Source organism: Physcomitrium patens, chromosome 26 (genome assembly GCF_059467195.1).
Source record: "Physcomitrium patens ecotype Gransden chromosome 26, ASM5946719v1, whole genome shotgun sequence".
Lineage (NCBI taxonomy): Eukaryota > Viridiplantae > Streptophyta > Bryopsida > Funariales > Funariaceae > Physcomitrium > Physcomitrium patens.
In genome coordinates, this window is record NC_143435.1 from 2,681,694 (window position 1) to 2,703,573 (window position 21,880).

The 21,880-nt window shown below is 46.9% G+C and overlaps 3 protein-coding genes across 6 annotated transcripts; 2 read left to right on the forward strand and 1 right to left on the reverse strand.

Moving 5' to 3' along the window:
* Positions 1-233: 233 nt before the first annotated feature.
* Positions 234-10,536, reverse strand: LOC112277781 (uncharacterized). 4 transcript variants are annotated; one of them, XM_024510496.3, is made up of 10 exons: positions 10,435-10,536; positions 8,795-8,883; positions 8,039-8,119; positions 7,854-7,898; positions 6,853-7,330; positions 6,465-6,561; positions 6,240-6,332; positions 4,182-6,145; positions 1,242-3,933; positions 234-843 (listed from the first exon to the last, which is right to left on the reverse strand). In XM_024510496.3, exons 2-9 carry the CDS (start codon positions 8,812-8,814, stop codon positions 1,246-1,248), a joined length of 5,466 nt encoding a protein of 1,821 aa, XP_024366264.2. In that variant the 5' UTR covers positions 8,815-8,883; positions 10,435-10,536; the 3' UTR covers positions 234-843; positions 1,242-1,245. The 4 variants fall into 4 exon arrangements, with proteins under 4 accessions (XP_024366264.2, XP_073387743.1, XP_090104006.1 ...); XM_073531642.2 differs by having other exon boundaries at positions 1,278-3,933; positions 9,927-10,525; XM_090247880.1 differs by having other exon boundaries at positions 9,927-10,525.
* Positions 10,537-10,781: 245 nt separating this feature from the next.
* On the forward strand, positions 10,782-12,089 carry LOC112278097 (uncharacterized). Its single transcript, XM_024511176.3, has 2 exons — positions 10,782-10,929; positions 11,024-12,089. Exons 1-2 carry the CDS (start codon positions 10,894-10,896, stop codon positions 11,291-11,293), a joined length of 306 nt encoding a protein of 101 aa, XP_024366944.1. The 5' UTR covers positions 10,782-10,893; the 3' UTR covers positions 11,294-12,089.
* Positions 12,090-14,717: 2,628 nt separating this feature from the next.
* LOC149986179 (uncharacterized) lies at positions 14,718-17,379 on the forward strand. The gene has a single exon (XM_090247882.1). It carries the CDS (start codon positions 15,075-15,077, stop codon positions 16,647-16,649), a length of 1,575 nt encoding a protein of 524 aa, XP_090104008.1. The 5' UTR covers positions 14,718-15,074; the 3' UTR covers positions 16,650-17,379.
* The last annotated feature ends 4,501 nt before the right edge of the window (positions 17,380-21,880 follow it).

Sequence of the window (21,880 nt, forward strand, 5' to 3'; positions counted from 1 at the left end):
ATGTCGTAATCAAATTAGGATGGCTCGCAAACTCGCCTAGTTGGAAATCGAGGACAATTAGAATTTCACATTTGGAACGACCCGAAGCACCAAAGAAATAAAAACATCGATTCACTACATATCACACCCCTCTCAGCGTGTGAGCCTCGTAAACATCAAAACAGTCGCAATAACCACCAGTGCAGAAGAGAGAAAAAACAGACCCAAATAAAAATCAACGACCACACAAAATCTCTCTAAAGGCGAAGCATTGATTCAAAACCCGCCAATTTCAATCATCAAGTGTTCTCCAAACCTCAGTACACCATGTAAAAAGAAGGTATACTTCTACTCCCTCAACGACTACTACTGTAGTGGTACACCATGATTGCGAAACCAAGGACCTTACAGACACAAGTTTGTACAGCGAGCTCCTACTCGGGAATCAGTCGTTGCCTTTTAACAGCCCTCCACTTCGTCCTAACACCACAGTACACGCACTCATCTATCCCGCCCACGCTTTGCTCTGATGTGACCCTGCACTTCACACCCCGTCACACCTCTTCAGCCCCTCCCTCGCACCCTTTTCGTCCGCGGCGCCTGCCCAAGCTGTCGTTCGCACCAATGTCCCCGCCAAGCAAAAGCCGCACACGTCCCCTCCTCACTGCCACAGCTGCCACAATGCCACCCGCTGCGTCCAACGACTTGCCCGCACCACACCCACACCACTGCTCGTTCCATCTGTGGCCGCCACGCCCACATTTCCACCACACGCTCCGTTGTCCCCCCCCCCCCCCCCCACCTCATCCACACGTTCCACGCCAACACCCACGCGACGCCCCGCCTATCCGCGCGTCAAACCTCCTGAAACACATTCTCATCACGATTCAGCCCAACCGCAACCTCATCCCCACCACCACCTCACCCCCTCATGCAACAAACCTGAACTTCCGAAACCTCATTCCAACCACTTCGCCTGCGCCACTCTACGTCCGCACCGTCACCCCCACCCCCTGCAAACCCCATGCTTACTCCAAACCCATCGGCCTTCTACGCCTCCCCATCCACCAACCACACCCACGACCCCTTCACTCCCTCCGTCTTCATGCATTCCACCTCTCTGCATCGCTATTACTACTTCATGCCCGCCCACGTGCTCCATCCCCACCATACCCTACTCCACCCACGCCCATCCTCACCCCATCCCATTCCCCGTCCGCCTCTCTCCCTATTCCCCATCAAGGGCACGACAAATAACTAACCTTGCTAACCTCCAACTTGACTTGGCACAGCCCCACCTGTAGCATCAATTACCAGCCGTTGCTTCGACGCTTGAGGATCCCGTCGATGCTCCATCTCCACGTTCCGAGGACCTGAACGACCACCCAACCGTCCCCTCCGACCCTGGTTGTAATCCCTTCCACGTCCCACCGGCGGACTCCCACCTTCTCCCACCCACCCCCCGCTCTCTGCTTTCGCGCTTGGAATCGCCACCGCCCCTGCCTGCTGCCCTCCTTTGTTCTGCTGCTGCCCCGACTGCTCCGACTGCTGACCCCGTTGCGCCTCCGCTGCCTGCTGCTTCGACGCCTCCATCCTGCTCGCCTCACGACTCGCCCCTCCGTCTCTCTCCGGACCATGCGTCCGCGACGCACCTGACCGAAACCCCTCGTTGCCCCCCGTCTGTTGCCACTGACCCTGCCCTCTCTGCGCACCCGAAGGCGCCCTCCCCGCCTGATCTCTCTCCGCCCTTCCCCTGTTGCTGTTGCTATTGTACGGCCCCAGCTCACCGCCCTCCCCGCCATGCTGGCTTGCACCCCGAGGACCCAGCTGCTGCTGTTGCCCTTCCCTCTCCCGATACACCGCCTGACTCGACTCCTTCAACCCTCCTGCACCCTGCGATTTCTGCTGTGCGTGTGGGGTCAGATACACCTGGTGGCTCGGGCCCTGCTCCTTCTCCGCACTCTGGTTCCTCGCATGATGCCCACCGCTGTTGCGCTGCTGCTGCGACCCCACGCTCTCCAATGCAGCACCCCTATCTGCTCCTGCATTCGCCTGCCGAGAATGTGCTCCACTGCCCTGCTCCTGCCCCTTGTGCTCCGATCCGTAAGGACCATGCCCGCGATAATCTTGACCGCGCTGACCAGACACAGACGCCGGCCGTGGTGGCTGATACAGCTTCTTGTCCGCCGGATGCTCCCTCTCCGACGCTTGCGCGCCACCCGCCGCTGGACCTCGACCGCCACCTCCAACTGGGCCTGAACCTGGGCTTGGCCCTGCGCTTGCGCCAGACCCTGGGCCACCACCCACCGCCGTCGACTGTGCACCCGCTATCACCTGCTCCGATCCCGACTGATTGCGACGACCCCCACCTCCTCCGCCACCGTACTTCTGATCCTGCCGCTGAACTTGCTGATGTCCTGCATCCCCGTGACCCGATCCTGCAGACTCCACACCGCTCCCCTCCCTCGCGCTCTCGCTCACCCGCTCGCCTCCGGAGCTCCTCTGCCGCCAAGATCCATGCGACCTCCCGCCCTTACTCCCACCATCCACCGCCTTCGCCTCCTGATTACCCCTCGCGTCTCCAAAAGACCACGACTGCTTGCTTTCTCCAACACCAACCCCTGCACCCTCCACCACCGCCACCGCCCCCGTGCCAACGCCAACGCCGCCTCCAGAGCCCGGGTTCTGTCCCCCTTGTGTGTGCTGATGCGGGGTCCCACTCGCTTGCTCCGAAGCCTCCTGATACTTCATCAGAGGCTTCGGAGTGTACCGCTCCATCTCCGCCCTCTTCCCCCGCGTTTGCTGCGGTGCCGCGCTGCCCTCCTCCTGCCCGTACCCCGATTGAGGCCCCTCTCCCTTCGTCGTCCCTCCCACGCTTCCAGGAGACCGCACCGGAGCCCACACCAGGTTATCGATCCCGTGAGACTTCTCCGCCGCCCGTTGATCCTGTGATCCCCTGTCGCTTCTCCCCGGACGCCGAGCACCCCGACCCTTGCGTTGCATCCTTTTGCTGGGACCGTCTCCGTTCGTCGACACCGCCGACCCTTCGTCGCCCGTCAGAGCATCGCCCGACAAGCTCGCCTCCTTCCCCGCGTCCCCGTGCCACCCGCTCACGCCTGCATCCGCGCCCTGCTCGCTCCCGGAGATGTGGAATTCCGTGCTGTGGAGCTCCGATACCACTATGTCACCAAACTGAATGCTCTCCGCCATCATCACCACTGGAGCCTCTGGACGCTCTGTGTTCCTGCTCGTGCGACTGCTCTCGCTCTTACGCAGGCTGCCTGACCCCTCCGTGCTGCCTGTACCCACATGGCCTGCGATTCCTGAATCCGCCTCCGGCGCTGCCACAATCTCCATGCTCCAGCCCCCGCTGCCGCCTGCCGCAGGGACGCCGCTCGACGCACTACCCCCTCCCACCGACCGCTCCACTTCCTCCACCCTCGCAATCACCTGCTTCTTCTCCGGCCGTCCCCTGTGCCGACCCTCGCGCTGCGAGTTCGCCTGTTGGCCTTGTCCTTCACCAACACCCGCACCCACCGGGGTGCTCAGTACGGCACCACCGCTCGCGCTAGGGCCCGCTCCCATCGCACCACCCACACCCACTTTACCTCGATCCACCTCTCCTACTCCACCTTTCCGCCCGCTCGCCTTCCTGTCCCGCTCCCGCTTCCCGTGTTCGTTGCGCCCGCCACGTTTACTGCTCCCGAGGCCCTGCGCCACTGCCTCTGCCTCCACCGCCCCGACATCCTCCACGCCTTCCTGACTCTCTTCCACCTCCCCCGACACCTCCACCGCGCTTGCTTCCTTGCCTCCACCTCCCGCTGCGCCACTGGATCTTCGATTCAGCTCCTCCAGCTTTGCCCTCGCCTTCGCCTTCTGCTCTTTCACCCATTCCTCCTCCTCTTTCGCCAATCGGTTTGACCTCTGAGCTGCCTTCTCCTTCGCTGACCCCCGCTACACACCCATTTCACGCCCCACACAACCATTGTCAGCACGCTCCCACCACACATTCCCGCCTCCACCTCACACTTGCATTTACCACGTCACCCATCACACCACTCGTCTGTCCACACTACCCGACCCAACCTCCTTCCTCACACTGCACAAACGCCTTGCCAACACATCTGTCCCCATGCCCTCGCATCACCCGCCCAAACGACACATATTGCACCCCAAACAACGGCCACCCCAACGCACCCCACCTGTGGTTCAATGTTATCAGCCCTCGACACACCCCGCGGTCCATTCTCGGATTCCGAGCTCTTGCTCTTCGTGCCCTCCGCTGCTCCTGCGGAACCGCCGCCGCTCGCTTTCGACGCCTGAGCTGCACCACCCGCATGATGCCTCGGACTCACTTCTGCAATCGGAACTTTCGGCCTCCACTCCTTCTCCACGTCGTGGGAAGACGCCTTGCCCTTCGGTTTCGCCACCTCCTTCCCGCTGCTCTCGTGCCCAGCGCCTGGTAGACTCGCACTGCCATCCGGAACATCGCCCTCGCCGCGACCGACCTGGACCTTCGGGCTCTCCGGACGCCTAAACATCCGCCCCTTCTCGTTACCTTTAGGGACCTCCGGTTCCGACTTCTCCGACATCCCCTCGCTCGACTGACGCACGCATTGTGCGCCGCCGGAAACATCTGCTTCGCCGTTTCGCGCAAAGCCCCCAACGACACTCGACTTCCCACCGCCGCTGTGAGAGCTCGATCGCACATTTGAGCCTCCCGCATTCCCACCTGCCTCACGCCCTTGGCTCTGACCGTCGACTCGCCTGCTGCCCCTCTCCCACTTGTCTTTCGTCACAAGCTTTGCAACCACCTCCTTTGAAACCACTTCCTTCTCCACCACCTCCTTCACCAACACCTCCTTCACCACCACCTCCTTCCCCACCTCCTCCTCCTCTACTCCCGCTCGCACAGCTTCTGTCTCGCCCTCCTCCTTCATGCCCGCATCGTCTCCGCCCTCCGAGTTCGCCTTCGCCGCGCTCGATTCCTCACCGTCCCCAATCACTTCTCCCGAAACTACGGACGTCTTCTCTTCGCCCTTCACTGCTTCCGCATCCACCGCGCTCTTCTCCGCATCCGCCTTCGCAATCTCCCGCTTCACCTCCCCTCCGCCCGCCCCCTTCTCCTCTGCATACACCGGCGACTGCTTTCCCGAACCACCGCCGGATGACGACCGCGCTTCCTCCTCGAACACCGGCTTCGTAAAATCCATCGGCTCGTCGCTGCTTGCGGCTGCTCCCCAGTCACGGTGCCCCTGCCCGCCGTGATGCACGCCGGACGCGCTTCCCTGTGCGTGCCCGCGAACGTCCACCCCCCCACCGCCTCCCCGAATCATCCCGCCTCTGCGGTTGTCGCCCACCTCGTGACCGCCACCCACCCCCCCGTTGAACCGCTCCTCGTACCCCCTTCCATCCTTGTGCCCGCCACCTTCACCACCTTCTTTGTGGTAGTTCGGACCTTCGTGATACCCTTCTCCCACCGCTTCGCCGCGCTCTCGCAAGTTCCCTTCTCGCGAGTGCCGCGGCCCCTGCTGCTTCATGCCCCCGTGCCCGAACCGCCCGAACGCTTCCGGAGGTGGCCCCCTGTGCGGCAGATATCCGCCGTATGGCCCTGGCCCCCCGCCCATCCCCATCATCATCCGCTCCGGATCCTCCATCCCTTGGTACCCCGGCCCTGGAGGCCCATAGAATCCCTCGTACGGCACCGGCCCCTGATACATGTTCGGCCTCATCGGGTGCATCGGCCCCCCTGGTCGCAACAGCGGTCCTGCGTTCCCGTACGCCTCCCCGTGGTGACCGTATCCGCCAGGACCTCCCGCTCCGCGACCAAAATGTGCTGGCCCCGGGCCGAACCGAGGTCCGTGCATGAACCCTGGCCCCTCGTGCGGATAGTGACCAGGCCCCGGTGCAGACCCATACTGACCCACCGGTGGAGCTCCTCCCCGCCGCCAGTTCTCGTCTGCTGGACCACCCTCCCGTCTCCAACTGTCCGGGGGAGGACCTTGCCCGCCGTATGCTGGCCTTCCTGATGGCCCATCCCAGTGCCAGTTCCCTTCCGCACGCGGAACTGGTCCTTGGAATGCTGGCGCCTCTCTCCTCCAGTTCTCCGGACCACCCCGCTCTGGATGCCCGTACCCGGCGCTGCGAGGCCTTGCTGGAACCTCTTCTGCACCACGACAACACGCGCTCGTCAGCCTACCGTACCGTACGCGATCTGCCCCTACCCCCCAACCTCAAAGCACCGTGTCCGACGTCCTTACCATGAGGACCAGGTGGTGGCGTAGGCGCCCTCCTCTCCTCGCCATGCGCCCCTTTCGCATCCACCAGAGGTCCACGCTCCGCGCCTGAATTGCCTGCACATTACACAAACGCCTCACGCCTCACCATCCATCCACACGCCCACGTCCACGTCCACTCCACTCCTCCATCAAATGCACCCACAACCATCAATCACGCAATCATCTACTCCCCCCAACCACGCTTACTCTGTTGTGGACGCAGGTCTGGGTTCTTCTCCGACCCCAATGTAGGAAAGTCTGTCCTCGTCAGCTGAAACCGCGACGCCTGGTGACCCTCCTCCCCCTGACCCACACACACCCCTTTCATCCATCAGTTCGCCACACTTTCACTCGTCACACCCTCTCATTCCCACCCCTTAACTGCCCCTACTTGCTCCGCCCTCCGATGCTGCCCACTGCTACTCACGTGCCTCCACACCACCACCCATCCTCCTCCGCCTGCTCCCACACTTTCTCGCCCACCACCACCTCACACTGCGTCCCCAACTGCTCTGCTCACCCACCCTCTCTCGTCTCCACCACGCCCATGCCCACTGCATTCCCCACGAAATCCATCAACCCATCCATATCCTACCAGCCTGCGCCGCGTCGCCCATGATGCGCTGCCCGGTGGAGTAGACTCTCCCGACTCATCCCCAAACTCCGACAGGTTCCGACTCGGCCGTGAAATGTCCGCGCTCCGAGGACGGGCTTGAGCTTGCGCCTGCGCCAGCAGCGGTTGCGCTTGCCCCAACACTCCAGAAGCCGAAGACGGCCTCGCACCCCACGCGCTGCTCGAGTTCGTATTTCCTCCAAACGACTCGCCCGCCTGCTGCGTCTGCCCCACACTTTCCGCTGACTGCGGACGCGCGCCGCCGCCTCCCGACCCCGGACGTGGAATGCTCCCCGACGTTGCCCCTCCACCCGTCCCGCTGCTGCCCCCGGATGCTGCACCCGCCTTTGGTCCCCATACTCCAGTGCCACTAGGCGGAGACGATGCCTGTGCTGGACTCCCCCATGCGTTGCTACTCGTCGACGGCGAAGTCCCACCAGATCCCCAGCTCAAACTACCCCTGCGCACAACACCACGCACCCAACAACCCATCGTCATCACCTCCTGCACTTCCGCGCGCAACCCCTTCCCGCTCTGCCCACGTCCTACCGCCCGTACTCCACCCACCCAAACCATCCACAATCTTCACTCATCCCAACCGCCACTCACCGCTTCCACGCCACCGCGACACAACCCCCACCCCCAACTTCGCCCAATCCAACACCACCCACCACGTCTCCCACAAAACCACAACCCTCTTCACAACCACTCCCGGCAAACTACATCCAACCATCAATTCCTTGCCCGACATCCAACCCCAGCTCTCACCTCTTCCCTCCCCCAACCACCACATCCTACATGATTCCCGTCACCCGACACAACCCACATGACACACCCACGCGTCCCCGCACAAAACCATCCCATACAACACACCCATTTGCACCACACATCCCCCACCACATTCACTACCGGATCGCCACGCCCAACGTCCGCACCACAATTCACCCAACTCAACTCTTCCCATCTCCACAAAAAGCCACTACCTTGGTACGATCTCCACATTCGGGTCCAGTCCACGATTCTCCAACCTACAAAACAACGCCCACATCTACTTCAGCACCGCGCGCCATACATCCACCCCCTATACCCAACCACAAACTCATCGCCGCTTGCGTCTCCATCCACGCCCCAACCTCTCAACCACTCTCTCCGATCAACATGACCTCACCGTTGGCTTGGCAGGTTGATAGGCTTAGGTACTGCAGGTATCTTCCCCAAAACTTGCAAACCTCGCCGGGCCGAGCTCGCCCTGCACACACACACCCCACATCCACCCCGCCCCTCAATCGTCGCCCAAACGTCCGCCAAACATGCTCATCATAAACCACCCTGCGCTCCTACGTTCACTGCTCCCACCTATCCACACGCATCCGCCTACAACACTGCCTCTCCGCAATCTTCTCCCACTTCGCCTCACATTCCTTCTCCACTCCCATTTCCACATATACCTATCCTGCCAACCCCGATGCCACTCATCGCTGCACCAACACTCCTGTGCGCCACACTAGCCCTCCCCATATGCGCTTCCCCCCTTCCCAAATACACCTCTCGTCATCCCCATGCGCACTGACCCTCCTTCCGCTCTGCACTACCCATTGTCTCCTATCACCAACTCCGTCCAAACCAATGCCGCATAATTGCCGCCATCTTACGCCCAGCTTCCATCCACCGCGGTCTCTCCCACATCCACCCGCACAACCACACCCACACGTCTCTTCCCACACCACGACCTACCTTGGCTCTTCCATACAACCCACCTTTCCATACCGTGCCGACGCCCCTAACTTCTTGTACACCCTCTTCACCAAAACTACGGCCACCAATGACACGCTGCAGCAAACCGGATCTTACTCTCACCACTCCAACACCCAACATCCCTTCTCTACACCCACCCCACCACGCATCCCAACCAAAGCTCACGTACCTCCTGTCGCTTGTCAACATGTTTCGAGCTCCTATTGCCTGCGGCAGCAAGTGCAACACCAACTCCCCCTCTGCTCACCAAACTGTACCCTGCACCAACCACACCACCAATCCCCCGTCCAATGCGCGACTGTCATCAGTCCCAACAATGACACACCGACCCTGTTTATCACTACACGCCACAGAACAATCCAACAATCGCAGCACTGCCTACGCTGCACTCGGTCCACGCTTAACTCCAATTCCCACAACATCCCACTTGTATTCTCTTTCTCCATCACAAACCATCAACACCGTCACTCCTTCCTCCAACTCACACACGCGTGACGCCCACTCGCTACCCCCGACGACTCCAACGGATCACCTTCTCACCGCAACTGGAATCCCTACTTCTCCCCCTCATACTCGCCCAACACATGGATGCAATGAAAACCTAACCACAAATGTGCGCGCGTCACGCTAATTCCAGTCCCGCCCCACCCGCACCAGACCTACCGCGTCTTTCCTGCCCAGACCATTCCTCGCATCCACCGTTTGCCACCCCCTTCCTTTCTCCAACATGTCACTATCGATCATCCCAATCGCACAAACGTAGATCCATGCCCGCAACCAACCATGGCGCATGGTCAGCTCCCACGCTGGGCCCGCCGATCCTCCATATGCCGTCGGATACGTATTTTTCATTCATGTGCACAACCATCGACCTCTCCGAATGCTTCGTACTTACATTCCTACGCGCATCACCATGCACTACTCTACCCCAGGCTCCGTGCCCACTCCGTCGCACAAACTTTAATTCCACGCCGATAAAATAAATAAATAAACACTCGTCTAAACACAAACGAGTACTACAGAACACACACACCGTGCTTCCAAAACACGCACGGAAACACGCTCGCTCATGCTGTCGCCCGGATCCGACGCACTCTCTAGTCACAATCCCCGACCCTACCCCCGCCGGGCAATCGGTCGCCCAATGACCTAATCGCTCGCAAACATTATCAACGCCCCGTTCCCCTCGCACAACGCTCCAACCCCAACCCCCCACCCATCAACCACACACCCCTCCCGCTCTGTCCCCTCCATCGCTCTCCGCGCCCATCCCGCGACCAAGAAAACCCACTCCCACATACCTAACTGCATTAAATGACTCCCCGCGGCCGCGGATCAATATTCTTCACCCCACGCAGCGAACCCTAGACTCCTCTGCGTCCCACCCTCGTCCTTCCACAGCCCCTCCGACGCGCGCCTCCACCACTGCCCCGCTTCGCCTACGCAAGTACGCACCAACACCGCCCACCAACTACTGGCCTGTCGAGACGTGACGCGCACTCCAACCCTTCAGCGCCCAACAACAAACCCCGCCACTAAGCCCGCCTCACGAGAAGCACAGCAGATTGCCACCGGACGTGAAGAAACCGTGGGAAAGGAGGGCCACTCCCTGCGCACACGAGACCAGCTGCGGCTATTTTCTTGATGAAAACGTCGAAGATGAGGCCGCAACGGCAGCGGGAGAGGGAGGGAGAGGGAGAGAGAGAGGGAGGAGGAGGAGGAAGAAGAGAAGGGGCAGAGCACGAAACAGAGTGGAAGGAAGGAACGCAGGACAGTATCAGCAACGCAACGAGGGAGGGAAAAACGGACCCTGAGCACGCTTCGCACAATTGAACTACGCCTCTGTATTCTCGTATCTCCGAGATCGCTCGATTTCCAGTTCCGGTTCTAGTTGCAATTGCATTGCGACGCCGTACCATCAATCCCCCTCAGCGCTCACCGTCATCCCTACCCCCTGGATCTACGCCTGGTTTTCTTTGACCTCCGGTCGGCGCATCGTCCGTCTGAAGGTCGGGTACAGCGCTGCGAGGTCGGGGGCACGGCAACCGCGAGCGGGAACGGACGGGGTGGCATGGGGAGCGTGTTGGGAACGCGGGAGCGAGAAAGAGAAGGGTGCAGGTCGGGCAGGATACCGAGGGAGGGAGGGAGGGAGGGAGACACGGTAGACGCCGCAGCAAACGCCACGGATTGTGAATCATCATCCCATCCTCGCCCCGAGGCGTCAGAGATCCCGACCAATCCTTGGCCTCGCTGCACTTCAATGTTGGAATGACCTTATTTAGTGCTCCCCCGTTTCTCGACAAGGTTGGTCACGCTGTCCTTTTTTGTATCTGGGGTGCTGTTTGGTTTCCTTGCGTTGCGTTGCGGATCACTTTGACGGGCGGTTGTCATGCTGCAGCCTCGCTGCTCCCTGGGTGCTCGTTGTTGGTGGGCGTCAAGGCCAGGAATGGCTAGGCTCGCGGACTTGGACCCTCAGGCATGCCCCTCTCAGATTGGCGCGGCGCATCAGAAGCCACACTGTTGTATGCGTGCGTGTGTGTATGTGTGTGTGAGTGTGAGTGAGTGTTTCCTGTGCTTTCCCGTGTGTGGTGGGTGCTCCGAGCTGGATGGGACCGTATCGGAGGGGTTGCCGTGCGAAACTGCAATCTCTGTGGACGTTGTTGTGTAGCGGAAGGTCGTGGGCAGTGGACATGGCGCTGAGTCTGGCAGGACACCAAGGACGCGCCGCAATCAGCAACGCCACCCATTGTGACACCACCTCTTCACAACATTGCTTCATTCTTTCTGCATTACTAAGATTTGTTTACACTCTTGGGCCATCACATTAACAAGAGGAGCTCCCATGACAATCTAGTTGTACTAAATTTAACCTAGATGATTGGTCAAATTTTGGTGTTGTTTTTCCTGCTTTTTCTACTTGAATTCTTTTTTCTTTTTTTTCTTTTTTTTTTGAAATAGTGTTTAAGTGTTAAGTCTGTTAGTGTAATTGTTCAAATTGACTAAACACTTGCCTTTGATGGTGAAGTCAATGTGGAATTTTATTAATTTGTGATTGTGAATTATGACTTACTGTATTGAGTAGCAGGGAGTAATTGAAGACATTTAATGGAGGAATTAATGATATTTTTTGTATATATTAAATTGCTGAGTTTTGTGTCGTTTCTAATTTTTTTTGTTGTTCTTTTAGATATCATGTTTTGTTATTGATAAGTCAAAGTTCATTTTATAGAGAAGATATTTATTGCTAAGCAATAAAGGTCTTAAGGATTTTTATCAGTTGGTAAAAGTATAGGATTGTTGGACTATAATCTCTTGAAAGATTTTAAAACTTTGGAAAAGATTTCATATCCTTTTATATGTTAAGATATTTGTAGTGTTTTAATTGTGTTTAGAGATTATGTGTGCAAAGGTTATTGTAATGTATACTAATAGTTTGTTGTATCTTTGTCATAATCAATGAAGGAGACTTCATATCTTGAAGTCCACTTGAAAGATTGTGGATTAAAAGCCTTATTCAAGTTTTGCATTTGGTAAAGAAAAATTATCTTTCAAAAGTCTTAGTCTTTAGATATTATAGAGAGTTAAAAAAGGTTATGAAATGGACCATATCATTTAAATAGAACAAGTCTAAATATATTTATTCATGGCTCAATTTTAATAACTTTAAAAATATATAAAAATTTTGATATTTTTTTATAGTTTTAATGATCACTTCATAAAAAATTCGACATATTTTCTCAACTTTTCAAAACTATTGCTTTTTGAGACAATGAAAATAAAAATTCTATGTAACAATACTATTTATACATTATAAGAAAAAAAATTATAGAAATCCATTTTTTTTTCTTTATAAGCTTTTGAGTTAATTTATTTTTATGTATAAGACAATCCAAGTGAAGTTTCTTGATTTCTACCAACTAAAAGATTTTTACTGTGTTGCATCTCAGTATATCTATTAAGTATAAAGATCTTCTTATTCTATATCTTAAAAGTATCATTATCTTATTAATATCAATCTTTATTTTTTTTAATGTTAAAAGTTATATCTAATAAACAATGAAAATTCCAAATTTCAAAAAAAATAAACCTAAATGTTATTGATTTTTTTTTTTAAGAAAAAAAAAGTTGAGAAGCAAAAAATTATCAGGATTAAAAAAATCAAAGAATAAAAAAATTATGACAAGAGTGCAAATTGACATTGTAGAAGATGATATTATTCATACACATCTCTTTAGCATCAAATCTATATGAATATAAATAAATTTTATAATAGATATTTTTGAATAATTTTTAAAATTTTAATTAAAAATAATAATTAACACTTCTTATAAAAAAATCAAACTTATTAAACTAATAAAAATATAAGATGCATTTTAGTTAAACATAGAAATGTTATAAATTTAGATATATGAATTAAAATACAATGTACTTATGGCTCATACTACATGCACACTCCAAGTTGTTAAACACATATATCAAATTGTACTCTTAAGAAAATAAAGGCATTTGATTGGCTGATTTGCTAATTTGACCAAAAATTGACAAAGAAGAGGGAAAGAAAATATGGGACTTGTGCTAAGACTAAGATCCATACCAAGATAAGAAAGAGGAAAAAGAAGTCATCTTTAAATCTATTTATAGGAGATAAGCAAAGCACCCAAATAAATGCATTAAGTATGTGTATAAATGCAATAGATGTAAGTATAGCAATTTGGGGTGTGCAAGTAGCCTAAGCTTATACTTATATAAAACTTAGATAATATTTATTATAGAAAATCAGAAAATAAAAAATAAAATATAAAATATAAAAAAAATTGAACATAGAGATATAACTAAATAGCTAATAAAAAAGTATAAAGAATCCACAAAATCTTACAATTATATAATATTGTAGATATAAAAATATTAATACATACATATCTGATGAAGTAGTAAAATAAAATTATAATTAACATTTTTTAAAAAACTTAGTATTATTTAAAATCACACTATTTTAAAACTTTTTTTTTTTGAATATTACATATAATATTTTAACTTTTAATTAAAAATTAGTAATAGTGATCATTCTATAAGTTTTTAGTAGGTTGTGTAAATTTTAATTCTTTTGTTGAAATTGTTATGTAGAAATAATATATTTTTCGTATTACCTATTTTGATTTGCATATTGTTTTAACCTATTTATGAAACTTATATATTGATAAGATAATTTTGGTAATAACATGCATTAAATATGGGTAAACTTTGTATGGTATTTTATATTTTACATATAGAAATTATTAAGATCAATTGCAAGCTGAAATTAAAATTAAAATTAAAAATATTTGTCGATATTGTTTGTAGGTGTGATAAAAATTATAATTTTTTTTTTTATAAAATTCATAGTTTAAATTTAGTTTCATAAGAGGTAATGATTTGAAATACAAAAGACGTAATGGATTAAAACAATCTTCAAAAAATGGAAGAGACAATCAAGACAAACTTTATCAAATTATCATGAATTGTATTTTAAGATTGCTTTGAATTCAAATATCTATGAAAATTAAACTCCAATAAACATAAAAAAATATGCTCATTATTTTCGCAAACTTTCTAATAAAATTGTGAAAAAAAAAGGAAAAAGAAATCAAACAAGAAAATAAAAAGTAATATCAAATAGAAAACAATTATTTATTTTTATTTTTTTAAAATTCATTGCTGAGGAAACCAAAGAACATGTTAATCGTTATTATAGATTTTCAAGAGAAATTGTGAGACTCTAGTTACATATATAGTTTCAAAAAATGAATCATAATACCAGCAATAATAACCACAAGAATTATAATAAGAATTAAAACAAAAAAAAAGAGATTTAATGATGTATACAAATTATTGAAAAGATTAAACACCTACAGGACATGCAACCTTTGATTTTTGTAAGGCTCATGCCCTGAGAAATTTTGTAAATTCTAGTAAAAAGAACATACAAGGAATGCTGTTCTTCAAGACGGTGTTGTTTGAAAGTAGGGCCAAATAAATACGTAGATATTACTACCTATAGATTTACTGTGCGCATAGGTGGTCGTTAGAATTTGAAGCCTGTTCCGAGCTCATGTGGGAACGTGATTGTGGTCACCTAACGGCATCCTTTCGTTCTATTGAGAGCGCCTTTGCAGCGACGTTGTACGCTACGCATGTGCTGGGCTTCATTTTTTTCACAGCCTTTTGGTCTTCACTTGGTGGAGTTCCTCAGTCGGATTCCTTTGTTTTTGGTGGGTTTGATGTTGAGGAGGAAAATGACTTTTTCATGTTGTTGAAGTGGAACTGAGGCATTTCAGATTGCGTGTGGATATGGAATTGAAAGGTTCGGAGCAGGGACGGTAGTGGAAAATTGCGAATGATGTAGCTGTAGAATTTGTGGACAACGTTTTGCTTTGGTAGTTGATTTCCATTGAGGGAAGAATTAGGATGCGATGAAGGCGTCAGTGAAGGTGAGGAAAGGACAGCGGCCGCTTGTGCGAGCCAAGGTGCCGGTACAAGTTGCGGGGCTGCCTTTCTACTCTGGCATCAGCGTGGGCGATGAGAAAGAACTGGCGTTGCATGTGGGCACCAACATGGATGCCGGCCCGTCGTGCCGTCTCTCGTACAGGCCGAATGACCCGCTTTCGCCGCTGGCCGTACTGTTGAAATTGGGGTTTGGATTGTGGGGGTCTCCACATGCAGCACCCTTCACGATTGCGGCGGAGTTCAATTTGGTGCGCCGGGAGAATGTGTCTTTTACCCTCCATTTGAAGCCCCGCGCTGGCAGCTTCAGCTTCCGCAAGCATTTTTTGAGCACGAGTGGGAGTATTGGAGGAGATCATCGTAGTGAGTTTCGGCCCTCTGTGTATGGTGAGAGGAATATGGATGTGGGGGTTCAGGAAGAAGTCGAGGTCGGCTCAGCGAAGAGGTCAAGTGAAGCGATAACGAGTCGGCTACCTGGTGGGCAAGCACAGAACGACGGGCTTGTGTATGAGACTGACATTGATTGTGCGCTTAGTCATTTAGGGTTAGGTCAAGTATCCGGGTTGGGGTTCAGGGAAAAGAAGTGCTATCTCTCTGATGATCCTGGTAGCCCTGGCAGTACTACTGGATCGCGGCATCCTGGAGAAGGGTCTAGTGAACTGGATTTGTCTGGAGCGCAGGAAGTGGGCTCCGGGGTTGCGGAGCTCTTTATGCAGCGTTCCTTGGGAAACGGAGACAAAGCCGCTGCGCCGGATTCAAATGAGGGAATGGCTGAGGGAGTGTCTCCAAGAGATCGTCTTAATCAACCTGAGACTAAAGGAATCGGGTTGCTTCAAAGCTGGTCAAGCCATGGTCGTAGTAGTTGGGGTCTAACTGTGCATAGCGTGATTCCGCTGGGCAGAATGGCTGTGGGACGCGTTCAGTGGGGAATGCGAGGACCAACTAGGGCAGTTGATGAAAGTGACGGCTGCTTTTATGGTTATAAATTGCCTGTACTTGTCCTCGACAAAATTAGTATTAGCAGTGTTGCTGTACACAGGAATTTACTGTCATCCGATGGTGCAATTTCGCCTGACTCTGGGCCTCTGAGCCATGGGATGAGGTTCTTTGCGAATCCCGTCGATGATGGATCGCAACTCGGTCTTGTTACGTCTATGTGTTGGTCCATTCGTAATCAACTGCACAGCCTGCACTCTGACAATAGGTTTCTGAAGAAAACCATTGAGGATATGAAGGCGGAATTGGACCAATTCCGTTTGGGAGAGAAGAAACTTACTGTTTCCAAGCCTCAGACAAGATCTACACAGGAGCAGGATTCCATACGATCCCAGTTGTTTGAAGAATTGCAGAAGAAGACTGGTTCTCGAACCTCTTCAAAGGATGTTATGAAGAGCTCGGGCTTTAGTAGCAAGAATAGAGGCGTTCCTGATGGTCAGAATCGGGAATCAATATTCGATCTACCAATTGAAGGTCTTCTTAACGACGAATTGTCTGGGAATCACGTGGCTGAAGTTAGAGGATCTCTTGAACGTTCTGCTAAGTAAGGTGGTCTGTTGTGGCGTGGTATAGCCGCTTGCTGTGAGGATGAAGGAAATGGCGGATTTAATCTGGATCCTCAGTGTCCAGCTTGACGTACTGTCCATCAGTGATGGATTCTGGACATGTGCTTTGTCTAATATTTTGACCAAGGATTGGCATGAGATTTGGGAAGAGCTGCCGTTGGAATACCGACGAGATCGAAGGATTGTGGTTTGCATTTGATGACAAAAGAAGAGAACTGGCAGATATATCGAACATGAGGTGAATCTGGTCGCCTACAGACATAATTTGTGGAGGATTAACAGCTGTTCACGGACACGGTTGTTTGCATGTCTTTCGGCTTGCATTCCATGAGCCAGGCATTCGTTTGAAGGACGTTCCAGTTTCTTTTGAATCTCTTTGGTTGTTGAATTATTCGAATACGGATCGATGCATCTGCTGTATAGGGGCATGAGTTGTAGAGGACTTCAAATATTTCATGCTATTCTCATTCATGTGTTAAATCCTTTATGGATGTAAGATGCCCATTATTTTCCTAGGTGTTGTTTCCTCGTTTGTTCTTACTACGGGAGTGCTCCAGGCAGGTTCAGAAACTTAGCTTTTTATAAAGAATACTCTTTGATTGTAGCTTAAGAAATTACTGCTACTCGTCTCTGGATTTGTGCAGCACATTACTTACGTATCTCAGCATGTTGAAAATATCAAAGACGTCTTCTGGAGATGATTCTTGGTAAATTTTACGCATGTATGTGTTGTGTTTTCTTCCTTTATTTCACTTCATTTTGCTTCTGTGGTTGAATAGGCGAAACTTGTTCAAGCTAGCTGTTTCAGTGATGGTTACAGCGCAGTTTCTAACCGAATCGTGTGTAGCATATGGGTGTACAGGTAGCGAAGACCTAGTTTTGCATACATCATGCACTTCACTGACAAATGAAAACTTTCTTTTCCCTCACTTCACCACAGTTAGACAAATCGACAGGTCATGTTGCGAAATAGACAAACGTATCTCATGTGGTTCTGGTCTGTTAGGGGGAATTTCGTGTAATTTTGAAATGTCGAGCAAAAGATTTAGGCATGAGGAGTGCACTATCTATGAAATGTGCCATCGAGCTTACTACAGACTTGGATTTCTACCTTCTTTGTGATCATGTGTGAAGTTGTCCAGTCTCTCCGAGGATTTAAGTATGCTGTGTGTCCAAAGATTGTTATTATAATATGTCTTTAAAGATACATGCAGATTCGAAAGATTGTAAGAAAATGATAGCACTTGAATGCACCAGCCAAACTACTTGAGACAGTAAAGGGAAATAATCCTTATAAGAATTAGGTTTGGTATAGTTGAATCTTCCATGTTGAGTATTCTAGAATGGCCATAACATCAAAAGTGTGCTTGGAAAGCCACAATCCAGTTGTGTTGAATTGAGACATGAGGTTATGTGCCAAAATAAAAAGAAAAAACATTATAAATACCTTTAAAATATGTTGAAATATTAAGAATATTCTTGTATACTTGATATTAGCAAATTTATCCTTCACTTTTGTGATGATTGCAAATGAATCCTTTAACTTGATAAGTTATAATCATTTTTTTTGTTTTAGCTGAATCTAGGACCAAAATTGTGTCATATAGATTTTGGTGCAATATGTTTTTGTACAATTTGAACATTCTTCAAATTGAATGTTATTGTTGTTGCAAATTTTCTATTTTGACTTACAACTTTAAATCAAAGTCAAATAGTGATAGAGTGTTGAGAGAGACAAAAATAACTTAAATTTCATCAATAATGTGAGTTTCAAAACATAAGTGTTGTAGTTCATGCAAGCTAGTAGTATGGTGCACATATTTGAAATTGTGGTACAAGGATGTGACGCAAGTGCAAAAAATACATGTGGATATTGCAAGACATTGCGCACAATTGGACAATAATAGCATGTTTGAGCCTAGATTGGAAGTATGCATGGAGGCGATGCATGTCTCTAAGAGCCTATTTTAGTTTGTGGTTTTTGATTGTTTCTTTATTTTGAACGTTAGTTTGGCCTTGGATTACTTGAGTTTTATCGAATCTCCGAAATTAGACTTGTAACTCAACTTTGGAGGCTATTCCAAAAATAATGGTGGTACTAGCAAAAATTAGTTGGTTGTGAAGGAAAGTTAGAAAGCTTGTATCATGCGTGAATCAAATAGTGGAGTGAATAAAGCAACATTAATATCTTAGAGCCTAATAAAGTATTAAGTGATGAAATCATTGAAATGAATTATGTACTAGTAATTTGCATAGTTCCACCAAAGATCCTTTGATTGTCAATATTTGCTAAAAGTAAATGTCATCCTCAATCTACTTCTCTAATTAAATTTTGACGAGTTTTGTTTTACATACTAAATCTTAAGAGAGACAAATCATATCAATCTAAGTTTTGAGTGAACATATAATTGAAGGACCAAAATTGAAAGAAGATATATAAACAAGTGAAATATGTATGAAAGCAAGATGAAAAAATTAAATAAATATATATATATATATATATATATATATATAAGAAGAAACTAAAATGGCCATAGTCAAAAAACAAAAAAATTAAAGATCCTTAAAACCAAACTAAAATTAAGAAAAGAATTGATAAGAATATTTTAAGAATTAATATAATTAACAAGAATTAAAAAAAAAATTGATAAGAAAAAAATTCTTAACATAATTAACTAGAATTAAGAAAAGAATTGACAAGAAGAAACTTGTATGCACACTATATGGTTAACTTATACTATAAGCTATCAACACATTGTCATATTGCGTGGTTTTCTATTTGAGAATACACTGGGTACCTAGCTATAGAGGGGTTACTTTTAACTTATTGGCCAAGTTCCAATAAGTTATTTAACCTTTAAAGTAGAAGATAAATAAATACTACAATATCAAAAAGATATTGTACTTGTAAAACCTTTTATATCTAAGAAGATTTGTACATAAGGCTTTCTAAAATATCTAAGAATTTTCTGACATTCTTGATTATACTAAATCATAACAAACCATTTGCTGATAAGTTAGATTTTTAATAATTCCAAAGAAAATCCATAATTTCATCTCAAAAACTCATCTTTATATCAAAATTTAACCATAGCTCTATATATCCATCTTCAATATATATATAAAGTCTTAACTTCCAAAAATCCCCTTTACTTTGTATAAAATGCTCAAATTATAATAAAATCTTTTCAAAACATATTTTTCTTGCAAAGATTTTCTTCTTCTTGAATTTTAGAAATTTATATCTCTTGATCCAACTATTCTATTTTTGTCAAATTTATAGATAATATAGAAGTTACTCTTAAGCATTCTAATAAAATAATTCAACCGTAAATTTGCTATCAATCATCTGGCATATCAAAAATCCTAGTAGGTGCTTCAAACCCTAATTCACAAGTACTTGAATACTATTTTCTTCATGTCTCACAAATCCAAAATCCAAATGCTACAAAATTTGTACATAAAGTTTATTAATATGATTACACACATTCTTAGAAAATTTGAGCCAAAATCTTGTCAAATTGCTCAGGATATAGCTCAAATCACAACCACTAGTAAATCGGATCACTTACTACCATTGGATTTGTAAGTACTAATTTCAACCTCCAATATCTCCCTCATTCCAACTTAAAAATTAATCAAACAGTATACCAAAATTGTAATAAAAAAAAGTGTTATTTCCAATCCCAGTCTTCGATCCTCTATTACTTTTTATATGCATGTGTTATATATACAAAAGAGTGATAGTAGGTACAAAATTGTCACCTCAACTTTGAGCACCTATATTTCATTCTTAAAAACTCCAATTGATTCAAAATTTGCATCAAAACCATTGCCAAAAATTTATACTAATTGACTCTAGCCTCTAAAAACTTGAATGGCTTGAAAGTATAACCCTAATTCCTAATATGGCCTTAGACAGCCTCCTTGAAGCCCATTAGTCATGTTTTTTGATCAATAGGAATAGAGATTTATATCATCTATCTCCATTCATTCATAAGGATGCCCTAGCTACCTTTTTTGCTACCAAAGTCCCTCTCCAATTCTTTTTTTTACAAGATTTATACAATATATGCTCTAAACACCATATAAAAGAAACAAAATAAGACTTTAAGGATCACCAATATCTAGCAAAGGTGACTCCAAATATTTAAAAGTTACTACTAATAAGATCAACTTCAAAGTCACTATCAAAAGAAAATAAAGTTATACAAATTCTAATGGTAATTATTTTAAACAACCTCCTTCTAAAGTAGTAATTTAACCACATTCTACAACCAACTAAAATCCAATAATATGGCTTTCACCATGTTGATAAGTAAATTGTATATTAAATATATAAATACATTATTTTCACATAGTAGCCAAACCATAACATGACAACATGCAATACATAACTAACTTGTTGGCCAAGTATTCGATCTATCAATCACTTATAGATACATAGAAGGGTAAAACTATATCTATAAAGCTTTTAAAGAGCTTTTCTATATGATATTATCAAATTTATCTATTTTTATTTATCTACTTGTATCTATTAATATTATTTAGATAATTATTAGAATAAATATGTATGTCCATGATATTATCTTCTATTTTAGGGATGAATTCCATAAATAGTGGTAATTACAAGTTGATGAAGTTCAAGATATAACAAATTATATTTGCCACATACTTTGATCTTTATTTCTTTTAAAGGTAGTTGATAGGTCATCTTAGCTATCAATAATGTTCCATTCCAAGATAGAAAGACCATCTTAATATTTGATAATTGTTGAGGTCTTCATAACTTTCTTCAAATAAGATATTTATAATACTATTAAAACTATTCTTATTTCAAATAAAATTACAAAATATTAAAAGTCTCTTTGAAGCTCAAGATATCAAATGCATTGTATCTTGCTATTTATTCAAAAAAAAAAATGTCATTTTTGAAGCTCTTTATCTCTATTACATTGTTTTAAAGGTTGTAATAATTGCAATGTCTTGTTTGATAAGTCAACAAATGATATTTTTTGAATTGAATTTTTTAAATGTTGATTCTTTATCTTGTTAGTGCCACTAATACAAAAAAAATGATAATAATAGATAAAAGATGGAATGCAATTTTTATTGAATATTTTTTTTTTAAACAAAAAATTAGTTGACTCTTCAATTTAATTTTAATAGATGTCATTGATGAAATTTTTTGATCTTTTCTACTATATTTGTAA

Excerpts from the sequence above, each read along its gene's own strand:
- LOC149986179 (XM_090247882.1), top strand. The coding sequence starts at position 15,075 with ATGAAGGCGTCAGTGAAGGTGAGGAAAGGACAGCGGCCGCTTGTGCGA.
- LOC112277781 (XM_024510496.3), bottom strand. The coding sequence starts at position 8,814 with ATGTTGACAAGCGACAGGAG. Across the intron at positions 7,899-8,038 it reads ATCAACCTGCCAAGCCAACG|GTTGGAGAATCGTGGACTGG; the intron begins GTGAGGTCATGT and ends GTTGTTTTGTAG. Across the intron at positions 6,562-6,852 it reads GGGCGACGCGGCGCAGGCTG|GGGGAGGAGGGTCACCAGGC; the intron begins GTAGGATATGGA and ends TGTGTGGGTCAG.
- LOC112278097 (XM_024511176.3), top strand. The coding sequence starts at position 10,894 with ATGACCTTATTTAGTGCTCCCCCGTTTCTCGACAAG. Across the intron at positions 10,930-11,023 it reads CTCCCCCGTTTCTCGACAAG|CCTCGCTGCTCCCTGGGTGC; the intron begins GTTGGTCACGCT and ends GTCATGCTGCAG.